At 41.8% G+C, this 13334-nt stretch overlaps 1 protein-coding gene across 1 annotated transcript in view; it reads right to left on the reverse strand.

The window, feature by feature from the left end:
• Positions 1-12340, reverse strand: part of LOC105451048 — a 126688-nt gene extending 114348 nt beyond the window's left edge. Inside the window, exons 1-2 of the mRNA XM_011691245.1 lie at positions 12056-12340; positions 10736-11416 (exon numbers count right to left, since the gene is read on the reverse strand). Coding sequence (XP_011689547.1) covers positions 10736-11416; positions 12056-12340 — 966 coding nt within the window. The remainder of the gene's footprint in view (positions 1-10735; positions 11417-12055) is intronic.
• Between the last annotated feature and the right edge of the window lie 994 nt (positions 12341-13334).

The following is a 13334-nucleotide window of genomic DNA, read 5'->3' on the forward strand; positions in this document are numbered from 1 at the left end:
GTGTGCTCTTCCGATCTGAAAAATAGTCATTTATTTTTCAGATTTTTCGATTTTTGGTTCAAAAAAATTTTTAAACTATTCGTATGTTTAATAAAACAAAAGGTTTAAAAATTCCTACATGTAAAATTTTTTATTAGCAATTAAATTGTTTGCGAATGGCTGTAGTGTATACAAGTGCTGGCACATAAGGAACAAACAGATAAAATCAACTGAGCGATAAAAACCGACAATATCACTTCAGCTGCAAACAATAATAGAGAACAGATCGGTATACGCATGAATTATGATTGCTATGTGTGACACATTTTCATATTAATATTTACGATTCTAATTAATATGCAGCATGCGCTGTTCAAATATTTATACGATGACTGTAAAAGTTCTTCGCTATATCCGCGAAATTAATCAATTCAAATAGATAATATTATAATAAGCGTATACGATCAATTATTTATGAATAATAATAATCATGTTAATTGTTGATGATACAATCACTGCTATTTATAGGAAACTTCCGATCTAATTCCAGTATGTAAAGAGATCACGGCACATAGCCGGCAGCGTCGATGATAATCGAAATTTATGTCGATCCTAAAAGAAAACCGATACACAACGTGCAACATCACTCGCGCCCGCAGTTTCGCAATTAAAGCCGAGATCAATTTCGAGCCGGCCGCTCAGTTGATCTAACGCAACATGCATTTACGCATGGAACGCGCGCGCGCGCGCGAGAGAGAGAGAGAGAGAGAGAGAGAGAGAGAGAGAGAGAGAGGTGCGCGGTGTCTCCGTGCCAATCAACGTTTTCATCCGCGTTGTCAGTTGTCGTATTTTGATCCGGCAGAATATCGGACATCCGGAAGCTCGCCGAGACCCCGCCAAAGCGATCGCACTTGCCGATAACCCGCGAATTTATTCGCTCGCCGAGAAATGGCCGCCGCGCTAAATCCACCAGCTGTGCGCGCTAGACTACGAATTGATAAATTAATAAAAGCCAGGATGCGCTCGAGATTAAACCCGTCTGCGCCATAATATATCAGGAGCGCTGCAATACGCTCGTATACGAATGATATCGTTCTTATTTGTTTTACTCGCTTCAGCAAAAATGAAAGATTATAATTTTAGAAAAATGATCTAATCGTAAAATCCGTAATATAACGTTTCCATCACTTTAATCGCTTAACTTTGCAATTTCTACGAGTCGCAAATAAAGAACTTGTATACCCCAACGTGTCGCGGGTCTTGTCTACTTGTCCCTTATCGCGGCACTCTGTTAACAAGGCGCCCATTAATTCAAGAGGGAACTCGGATAACGATAACACGTTATCGATGCACTCGCCGGCGACATGCATGGCACCGTCGACGATTATGCACGATCAGTCCTTTAACACAACAGGTGGTTCTGAGAGCAGCGATTGATCGAAGGAACTAGTAATTAATGTAACGTATATAACTCGCTTTATCTCGAACACCTGAGTAATAAATCAGATACATTGCCGTCCTGTCGTACGCACATGACACATATTTGAATTTAGAGCCTATTACAGTCTCTCTCTTTCTCTCATGTGCAAAATTTCTGATTTTCTAACAAATATTTTTGATTAGACAGATAAATTAAAAAATTGCTTCAACGCTTCATGCAATTTCAAGTAAAATAATTGCATGAGACCACTATTTTTAAATTTGGAAATTTTTTTACATCACACAACGTCGACAATAAAATTTTTTTGTTATAATATCTCGGGCGATATGGGAGAATAAAACACGTCATTCGTATGAACGTGAATGCTGAAACGCTCTATATTAATTGGGTTTTGAAAGCGGACGAATAAAATCTCCCGTATTTCAAAACGATCGACTAACGCAAAAACTGGAAAAACATTAATAATAATAATAAAAATAATAATATATTATAATAATAATAATACATGCATTAATCACGATCTTAATTTATATTTTGCATCCGCGCTGTATTATAAATTCTGAGTTCAACACCTTCAGAGCCCTTACATTGTTCCAGCAACTCATTTCAAACGTAATCGATGACAATTCAATGCGGTAATGTCACGCAATAAAATCGAGTTGCCGTAAAGAGAATCCTTCTTTTCTGTATATATATATATTTTTTTATCTTCTCTTAAAAACCCATAAAGCGGCCTGAAACGTTTCGCTGATATTACACGAGCAGACACGGCAAACACGACCGCGCGAAAAAAAAATCTTCGCGAGTTGCAGAACTGAAGAGATATGAAAAAATAAAGCGCTTCGAAAGAAACGTTCGGAAAATCTTCTGAGAACGACTTTAGAAGTAGCCGAGCGTAAAAGCGCACGAGTGCGGTCAGGAATTAACGATTCCGCGCTCTTCTCCTTTTTTCTTCTACTACTTGGCGACCGGGAGCGCGCTCCTGCCATCCGCGCCGCAGCTCTCGTCCAACGTCCGCGGGAAAAACGGATTCCTCGCGGGAACATTATCATTTTAGTTGGCGCGGATTGAACCGGCAATGCGCGCCGATTATCGATTCCGAGCCGCCCCGCTCGTCAAGTAATCAAGAGTCAAGAGATCCGGCTGCGCAGCGGATCTCTTCTTCGGATTCTGTCTGCACTTCGTTTCCCTTATCCCCCGGGGAGAGCGGGCGAGGGAGCCGGGCTTCCGGTGAGAAAACACCGCTAACGAAAGTAAATTCTCACGACCAATCACTTTTCGCCCGGTGCGAAAAGTATCGGATAGATACTTTTATCCACGAACTTTCGCCTCCCTTGTGTAGCAACGTCGAGATTTCACGATAAATTTCAACGGTTCGAATTCCTTTATTTTCACAAAAAAAAAGTGTTTTCAATGAAATAAATAATCAAAATAATTAGATGTTGACCTTCTTTTGTATTTCAAACTCCAGTTTTTAATTCTCGTGAATACATTGCGCATACAATCCCATCGCGCGTTGTCTCATTAATAATTCTCGTGTATACGGATACTGAGATTACGTTTCTAGGATTAACCATCCTTGTGAAATTGCCGCTCAAAGGTAGACGCGGCTATCTCATTTTCAACGCCCGAGGAAAATTGGCATTCTCGCGTCACATTTCACATACATATTGCTCTTGTGTATACGCAGCTTTAACGAGCCTCGCTCGTGACACAACGCAATATTAACATCGATTAACAAACGCCGAGATTCAAAATGTCCCGACTATCGTGCGCTACAAACTCCATACAGGCTTGCTATTAGTGAAGTAAATATCGCTATTAAAATCTTTCTTCTCCTCTTTTTCTCTCGCAGGTATTTAAGTTAAACATGATTTCACATAATATTGCAAATTTCACTAGCAAAACGTATTTCTGTAATAATAAACGCTTATTATATTTCTTCTCTTTTCAAAATTATTTACGATATAACATTATATATGCTTTATCGCGAATCAGTTTTTTTATTTTCAACTATCTCTCGTATTGAAAAATTCCACGAATAAAGAATTCACCATTCTTTTCGTTCCATTGAAAAAAAAAATGAAGGGAGAAAAGCAGAGGGGCGTGCATTTAATGACTCTATCGGAAAACGTGGAGTTATTGAAGTAAGAGAGGCGAATCATTTGTTCTCATTTGCGACAAATTCGCGAGGTCTTAAAAAAGAATTGCGTGAGTGACGACGGCGGCGACGATGGCTGTATATAGATAAACGGCCGCAGCTCGCGACACTCTATTATGCAACGTAATGTCAACAGATGCTGCATAATACAGCGACGGGGAGGAAACAAGACGAGGATCGGAATAAGGAGGCAGATTATTAATTCACGCTTTATCGTCGCTATTCCGCCTTCGGGACGGTAAAACGGATGGGAAACCTACGGGGAGGAGAGAAAGGGACGGTCGCGTTAGATCGGCTAGTGAGAATGAAGAAAGAAAATCCGTCGCAGTCGCGTGTTTCCGCCGTTTACAAAAGCCAGAAATCCGGGCGCGACTTCAATGATAAATGGATTTTAATCAAACGCGTTCCGGAAGGAATAGCGCGCGCGTTACGGCTTCGCGCGTCGCGATGTGCATTAACGATGAACTTAATTAGATCGTCGCCATTCGTACGCGAGCGTTCCCGGGCCGATTTCATCGCCGAGATCTCTCCTTCGGGAGGATCGTGATCTATCAGGGAAATTTATCAGGATCGCCGGGATGACGAATCGAAATCACTGTCACCGACGAGAGAAGAAACTGAAGTCGTGCTCGATTTTCCTATAAAATGCGCGCGCGCGCGCGATTGAACTTTTTCGCTGATGGAACGCGACGAGAACGATTCGTTGTCGTCTCGATATCGACGTGGAAAAATGTCGCAAGGCAATTCGCGAGGTCTGTACATCGCGCGCCGCGGAGCGACGAGCTAAGCCGCGATTGATGCGATTTGCGACGGGTGAATGTGAGTCATCTCGCGGAGAGGAGAAAATCACTATTTTCACCTCGTATAAATATATTGCAAATTACGGCGAATTATTCATGAGCGGAACGCAAGCTCGCGGCGTCCTATTTTTCACGTTATCTCTCTTTTAAGAGTCTCAGAAAAAATATATATATAAATCTTTCAGAAAAACGAAATAAAAATTTTTTGCATAAACAAGCAAATTGGGGAAAAAGGCTTATAGCGCAGCCTCCGCACTTTTGCATTTTACGGTTAGTTTACCGAGCGGATTGGAATATTTAAAAATGTATCACGAGTTAGATTTATCGGACGAAATAAATAAGAGAGATTAAAATTATATACAAGGCCATTTCGTGAGAGTTTCGCGAGAATTATTACAGGGGAAAGAGTGCAATATCTTTCACGGCGAGTGTTTGCGGACTATACATTCCCAGCTTTATCGCGACAGTACTTAAGGCGATAAGTCATGCCGTTGAGAACCTTTCTGTCGACATTGGCGAACGTGGCTCGACTCTCGCGTAAATTCAGGCGTCTTTGACAAACGGCGCATACGTCGCTATTAAATATAAGAGAATTAAAATAAAATTCGTACGATAATGCGCCCCTCCCCCCCCTCCCCCGGCGGAATTCAGCGAGCAATGGAAACGTTAATTTCTGGCTTATAAAAGATCTCGCCGACTTTGTTACGATGAAACGCCATCAATCTGCCTGTATCGTTGACATAGTTTGATTGATTCCTAAAATACTCATTTTACAAACGAGAATAAAAAACGTCCAGCGATTGACTCGCGATCGAAAAATTCTAGACTTCGAGAGTCGGGCTGTCGTTTGAAAGAATTTAAGATCAACAATGTACATTGTCTTATTATCGGTTTGTTTCTAAAAATAAGAAAACTTTTTTATAAAAAGTTTATTAATTGTATCATAGAATAATATAATTAATAAACTGGCCATGAGAGTTTATTATTTTAAAACCTATTATTATACTTATAATCGAAAACACATAAAAACAACATAAATAAATAATCTTTTCTTCGGGAACTTTATCTTCATAGCAATTTTCAAAATTATCGAAGTCTATAGATAAATTTTCACATTACGCCTGCTATGAGAAAATTGGATTTCTGCTTTCTTCTTTTAGATAAATATATATTATTAATTATTACTAATTGTCTGTCAAAACGTTTGTTTGTCACTTGCAAGTGACTTTCTAAAAGAAAACGATCTTCTCGTCGGAAAAACAGTGGTGTAGATAATCCCGCTTTGCCGAGTCAGGGATCGCGCTTTATCCGTGAGAGATGAGACCACCGCCGTGATGCTCTCGGATCAAGACACACATACGTAGGTATATATATTCCTCATTAAACCATCGAAGTAGCGAGCGTAATTACGGGAGTAAATCCCTGCTGGTGGTTATCCCGCCAGCAGTATGCCCGCTCATTAATCGGAGGATAATTACGTGCGGACCTCATCAAAGTCATCTTGCGAGCGAGCGAGCGAGCGAGCGCGCGGCGGCGGCAGCGTCACCTCGACTTTCCTCGTGTCGCCGCGGCAATAAATCGATTTATGCCGCGTTCCGTCGGTCGGCGCGCGCTCGTGCACTCTCTATGCACTTGACACATGTATATCGCCGATTAAGGGATCATCTCCGTCAACACTCGAACACGGTGGAGTTTAATTGGATCGTCTTGTGCCTACGTTTGAGCAGCACCGAGAGAGACGCGCGTGCGATATACGCGACGAGAGCGAACGTCGCCGCCTCGCGTATTGCAAATTATAGTGCGAGCTCCGAAACTTCGCTCGCCTTCCTTTGAGCGCCGACAAGGTCGAAGAGTTGAGAGAGAGAGAGAGAGAGAGAGAGAGAGAGAGAGAGAGAAACACAACGGGAGAGAATTTCGACTCATAACAATTGCGGGACAACAATAGCGATGTTGAAATTCCTCAGAACTATCTCTTACCATTTTCATCATTTAGTACTACACAGTTACTAGCGTGTGTAACGAATATTGGAAAGTTACGATAAACATTTTGGAACTTGCAGACATTCATCAGATCTTCCCTGAGAAACAGTCGAGCTTCTTAGGGGGGATGCCCAGTATAATAAACAACTTAATTGCGAAAGAACGTATGCCGTAAATTTAAATTGATTAAAAACTTTACCGCCATTCACATTTTCTTCGGCGCTACAACGCTAAAGTGACTGTGTAACAGGTATAAAGAGGAACTTCCAGAACATTTTATAGTTCGTCGTGGCCGCTGACCATGTTAATTACGCCTCAAAAAGCGCCGCTTGCAGACCGTCGTGTCGCGTCGCGAAGCTTCCGCGGCAGTAAAAAAAAAAAAAGTAAAAGCGTCTAAGTGAAAGAAGTTAACGGTCGGAATATCGCGGAGAACTTCATTGACTCTAATTGGATCGTCCTTCTTGCCCCGGTTGCCAAGAATTACGCGTGAAAATCCTGCAGCAACGCGCGCATGTTGAGATACCTTCTGCCCGATGTGCAAATATAGACGAGTTGACTTCTCTTTGCGTTTATTCGCGAGATGCTGAGCGCCCAGGATGACACGGAGAGAAAGAAAGAGAGGAACGACTAATTAAGCTGAGCGACTCAAAGAGGCAGCGAGATAGAAAGAGAGTCTTTGTGCGGAGGTATCTTATCAAAAAACGAGCGCTAAATATAGTACGCGCATCAGCTTACAAATTTCTTTACGCGTATTATATCCATTCCTCCCACCTGTTTTTCATTCATCTTGTAATTGGCAACGCGTAGTTACATAGAAGAGATTACAATTATTCGATTTTTTTTGTTAAAGTTTCGAAATTCACGTTTCACATTTTTATGAGAAATTAAAATGATATCGCCTCGCGGCAGGAAAGTTCGCTTCCACCCTTCTTCGCCCGGCTCGCGCATATTATTCTCCGAGACACGGAACTTTCAATCTCCAAACAAAAAGTTAGCTATAACAAATTCCGTTACCCGAATCAATTACGTGCTCGAACTTAGCAGCGGCACTTTCTGGAGCGAGGAAATTAATGATGCATCCCCGAGACGGTCGGAATTATCCGTGCGAGGAGGGGAAAACGACCGCGAGTCACGTGACCCACTGGGTGATAAAACTCGTTCATTTTAGGGGAGGATCGTGGACCGCGATGAAAAAGGGATGAACCGCGATATCCGGGCTCTAATATCCCCGAAGTAGAACGGCGCTTTTATGGCCCGCATCATCATCGTACATCGTTTGCTCCGGACAGATTTCCAGACGGACCACCGGGTTTCGTCGCTGCAAGCGACATTACATGCGAGAACGTGCGCGAGAACATGCAGACATAACCCAGCCCAGGACTCCACGAGAGGAGTCATTCTTTCGTTCGTCGCACATGAAATGAACATGCCGCCTTGTCACTTTGTCGCACGTGACGCGCCGCGTGAAACAACAGTTATTTCCATATATATACGCTCTCAAATGAGTGACATAAATATCGCCCGCGTCACTTTATCGATGCTGGCGTAGCAATTATTTCCTTTCGCATTATTTAGGATTTATTTATACGATGTATTTTCACGTAACTTGCATATGTTAATACTTTTATTATACCACGGTAACGTTATACTTATATTATTTTTGCACTCGTTATTATTTAATAATTATACTATTGTTATCACGTGTTACAGGATTTACACGACTGTATCATAATTGCGATGAATATTATATTCTTACTCGCGTACGTTTCCTCTTTGAATTATTAAACAAAAAGCCTTTCGCCGATTGTCCACGTAATAAAAATGTTAAAATAAATGGAAATAACTCAATTGGGTCAATTTTTTAAAATTAAAATTCAATTTATCCTCCACGCTTTATCCTGATGCACAAGCTTAATCCGGGCACGTTGCAACTGGGATAATATCGATGCAATTATGCGAGTCTGCTCTCATTATTGGAAGAAGGTACGCGTAAACGCATATTAGAAAACGTGCCGCATTGAGCGGATGCGCGATGGAATATGGTATGTATAATGTACGCGATGGGATATAAGCGGTAATACACGCGCGTGGCGGATTAGACAAAATTTAGTTTTTAGCGGTTTAACATTGTACATTCGCATTCATCCGGTCATCGTGCTAAACCATACAAAGTGTATGCTCGCAAAGCCGGTAAATCGTTCATATACCGCAATGAACCTTTATTAACACAAGTGACTATAATATAGACGTTAAAAGCGGTTAAAGCTTCATGATCCAACTGAAGAACAATCGATCATATTTTATTATATATTTTCTGACACGCATAGAAAATATAAACTCTATTTGAATGATATACAATTTCATATATAATTTCTCTCTTAATTTTGTTTACTCGATCATGTACGATCATTGACTGGTGTAATTAAAATTACATTAAAAGAATGAATTCTACAAAAAAGAACATTGAATGAATAATACAATAGACTATTCTTCCTAGAGTCGACTACGCGATCCAGAGCGAATTATTAAATCCCGTATTAAAATCTCAAAGATTTATGCTGGGCGATATAGTCGCGCCTTTCTCGCGTCAGCGCGTACACAAAAGATATCGCCCGTAAAACTTTCGACGTATTGTGTACGTGCGTGCCCGCGGAAAGTCCGATTTAAAATTTTTACCATTTTCCAACTCCCGACAATTTCTCGAGATTCAGCAAGCGCGCGCTCGAGTTTCTACGAGCAACGCGTGCTATTTTAATAGTTTCTGTCAACTTAGTTACACACGCCGCACGGACGGACACTGCTGCTTTCATGTTTCGTTTACGTTTTATTTGCTGAATTTTATTTATCCAATACCAGGAAAGACGTCAACAATGTACCAGCCGTTGTTTTCGAACAACGACAATGAAATTAAGAAATCAATGAAATCCGTATATGACAAAGTACAATTACGTTTCAAATTAATTAAATTATACAAAAATCGGTAGATTTTTTATTAAACTTCAAATGAATGCTTCATAATACTAAAGAAAAAAAATGTTAATTCAAAAACACACTAATAATTCTAGTGTATACTAGTGCATTCTAATAAACAAATGCTTTCTAGATATTAATTCAGCAATTCGATTACAATTCGATAATATAGAAATGCTTTACTAGAGAAATTAGCTGTCTAATTTTAATTGTTTTGAAATTATTTTATTTCTAAAATAATTTAAAAAAGTATAAAATTATTTTAATTATTATAAAACTATTGAATTATTTTAGAAATAAAATATTTCTACCAAAAAATCTAAAATATAGAGTGTGTACTAGTATAGCTTCCTTAATCTTATAGGAGATGCAATATATCATTGTCCAATTCGCTCTCGCTCTAGTTTTGAGCGTGAGTCTCGCGTGTCTCATTTCGAGATATATATATTCAATTGTCGCAGAAAATTGCCGGAAGAAAAAGTCCGGAGTAGAAAGTCGGTAATCCGTCTTAAAAAATATACACAAACCGCGTGCTATCAGGACGCGGCGATAAATTCAGTTGACGGACCCGGGGAGTTCGCGTCAAAGCCTTCTCTCGTCGGCTGCGGCGAAAAGAAAACAACGAACGAGTTTCGCGACCAGGCTACTTCGCGATTTCGCCGCGAGGTAATCCAAAGCTAAGGCGCGATAAGTCAGTTAAATCCCTTGCCGCGGTGTGGAAGCGAGTGAGGAGAAAGGGTTGAGAGCACGGCCGCCCACTTCAGTCGAGGACGTTTCCACGGGTGCTCGAGGCCATTACGATAATCAACGGTTGGAAACCGCGTAGCGAGTACGGTGGGTTTGTAATTTTGTACTGTCTCGCTCTCCTACCGGTGGCGCATTTTTTTTTTTATGAGAACCGGCTGGAAAGATTATCCCCCCGTGCAACGGAACAAAATGCAGAGCCACCCTTGTGAAAAAAACGTACGGTGCGTAAACACCGGACATTATTAAATCCGTAAATGGTACAAGCATTTTGTGACGCAATTGCGACAATAATAACTATAATAAGCGATTTTGATGCGCGAATTGTATATTCTAAGAATGTTTTGGATCCGTAATTTTTGTTTGAAAAAAGTTATGACTTGCTTTACGAGCGTCATATATTTTCGGCTCTACGTAAAAGCTGCATAAGCTCATCTTATTAAATTTCAAAACATATAATACAGATATATAATATTTAAAAGAGTATTCCCATTAATTATATTAGGAATTACATACGTAACTTTGGAACGTATGCCTAGCGTTTGGAAGCCTAAAAATATTTGCCGTTCTTAATCAGTGTGCGCCAGATAAGAAAATATTAAATAACTAATACGAAACTACACTAAAACGAGACGACACCGAGATGACACCGAGACTCACCAAGAACTCGCCGCTGCCGAGGCTCTGCTGAGATCCGTCCGGTGTGACGGCGAGATCCGCGACGATCGACGTGGAGAAGCTCCTGCGCGCTTGATGGTGGCACTTGTGCGGACCGAGATTCCTCTGCGTGGCATAGCCGGAGACTACAGCGCTCTCGTTCAGCTTGGACGTCCAGATCTCCTCCTCACGCTGCGGCGATTGACTGATGGTGCGGTGCTTGGTGAACCTGGAGATACGCTCGGTCTTCACCCAGTCGTGATTCGGACGGGGCTGCCGCGTGATCGTCTGCAGCGACTTCATGGCGTTGAAGCGCGAGAAGCCGTCCTCCATCGCGGCCGCCCAGAGATGATCCGGAAGATCCCTGGAGCCGCACTGCGTCTCGACGGATTGACGGTCCGAGGACGAACCCAGGCCGGAAGTGGTCGGCGTGGTCGGGTAGTATCTCCGGTAGGAGGTGTCCTTGGAATCCTCGATATCCGTGGCGTAGAAATCGCCGTCGCGCGACTCCAGCGAGCGATTGTTCTCGTATAGGTTCAGGGACGAACCGATGCCGGTCGAGGTGGTCGAGGTGCGGCAGAATCGCCGCTCGTTCGCCGACGTCCATATCTCATCCGTGATCGAGGAACCGATCCCCGTGGAGGTCGTAGGCGTTCTGTGCCAACGAGCCTTTCTATAGCCTTTCTATTGTATTGATATGGCGGGATATTGGAGGGGTTTTTCGTATAATTTTTCAGACCAGTAACATGCCCGATTTTGTTCTAATTGTTCGCTTGACAGAAACGAAAAAAAAATGTACCGATAGCGAATGTTTGAGGAGTTAAGTGACGATCTTCTTTTGAAGAGAGTTTAATTCGAGTTTGCAATTACATAGGAAATTAAACTTCTTCAGAAAAAAACGCAAAGAGAATTATAGATAATAAATTAAGTACAAAGTACGAAGTTATGTAGTAAGTAAACGTGATATTTAGATTCTTCTTTCGAGTTTTGTTTGCAATAAATTATAATTGGACTCTAAGAAAAATTAAGAAATAATAAGAGCCCTCTGCATATCAAAGTTTTGCTCTACTTGTAATATGCCTGCACTCTCGCAAAGTTTTTTCAAAATTACAAATTTCTAGGTATTGGGACAAGTTCAACGTTAGAGATAAAGAATTGGTTTAAAAAAAATCTTCCGAGTTCTTCTGAGATAAAGGACTTTTCTATAGCAGATATATTAGCTCAGAAAATTAATCAAGCTACCTTTTTTTTAAATAAAAATTTTTCTTAAAAAAAAATAAGCGAAAACTTGATTGATTAATTTCCTAAATAATATATATACCTATGAGGGAGGCTTCTCTCTCTCCAGAGATCGTCGGGGTTCGCGGGGGACGTGTGGCTCGTAGAAGAGGACGCGGCGAGAGTGGTATGCTGATTCGCGTAGGAACATCTCTGCGGGAACCCCATCCCCTCATCCAGGCCGGCTGCCCAGAGCGACTCGAGGGGTAGATCCTGGGAGCCCACGGGGGTGTCGCCGGCGCCCTTGCCGCTCCCCGCTCCCGTTCCGTGTTTCCCCCCGTTCCCAACGGAGGGGAACACTCTCTCGGCACCTTGAAGGACGCAGCACATACTCGTGCCGCCTCCCTCGCTGCCCCCGACGCCACCACCCTCCTCCTCCGCCTCCGACCCCCTGGAACCGACGCTTTGCAGGCAACCTATTGTGACCGAGCTTTTGACCTGGTGCCAGGCCTCGACCCCTTTTTTTACGAGGGGACGACGACTCTCCCGGTGGTCGGTTCCTCACGCTTCCTCTCCTCCGGCCCTGCAGGCCCGACCAGCTCTTCAAGGCCGGCCCTTCATCCCTCTCGCTTTTTTTGTGCGTTTGCAAACGCTTCTTCCGTTGCCAATCGCTGGGACTAATGATCGACGAACGGTGACGCTCGACGTGATGCTCCTGAACGTCTGGCTTTTCGTGTGTCTTCCTTAGGTAGAAACAATTTGCTGAGAGGACTCGAGTACACTGAAAGTTGGTTGTTTCGCTGTTGTAGTTCGCAAGCAGAGTAATTTAATGTTATCGTTGCGGACTTTTCGCAGGGTTCATAAAGGGATAAGATTGTGGAAAAGATTTAAGACTGGGAATTGCGTAACGAAATATTTTCTGCAGTAGATACATTACGTAATTCTGAATCTCTCTCGGTAGCGTAGAATTTCATATAAGCGTACGCGACATGACATCGATATTTTCCCTCCAGTTTTCCCTTGCCGGACTTGGAGTTACCGAAACATGGAAACTCATCATCGATAATTTCTCGTAACTGCGTTTGGCGTACCAATTATAAGATATATTTCACTTTCGTGTCGTGTGTAAATGTAACTATGTGTCCTAACATTCGCAATGTATAATGAATGTAACATTTAAACATTTAATATTTGTAGCTAGAATACAACAGACGTACTATTTCTCTAACATCATGTAATTTTTCAATAAATTACTATTAAAAACATTTATTTATTTGTGTGCATGCGTATCGCGCACATGCATATGCCTATAGAGAAGTTTTTCAAAATAAAATTTGAAAATTAATTTACTTTAAATTTTAATTAAACTTCAAATATAAGTTTT

Source organism: Wasmannia auropunctata, unplaced genomic scaffold (assembly GCF_000956235.1).
Source record: "Wasmannia auropunctata unplaced genomic scaffold, wasmannia.A_1.0 LD336053.1, whole genome shotgun sequence".
Taxonomy (NCBI): Eukaryota; Metazoa; Arthropoda; class Insecta; order Hymenoptera; family Formicidae; genus Wasmannia; species Wasmannia auropunctata.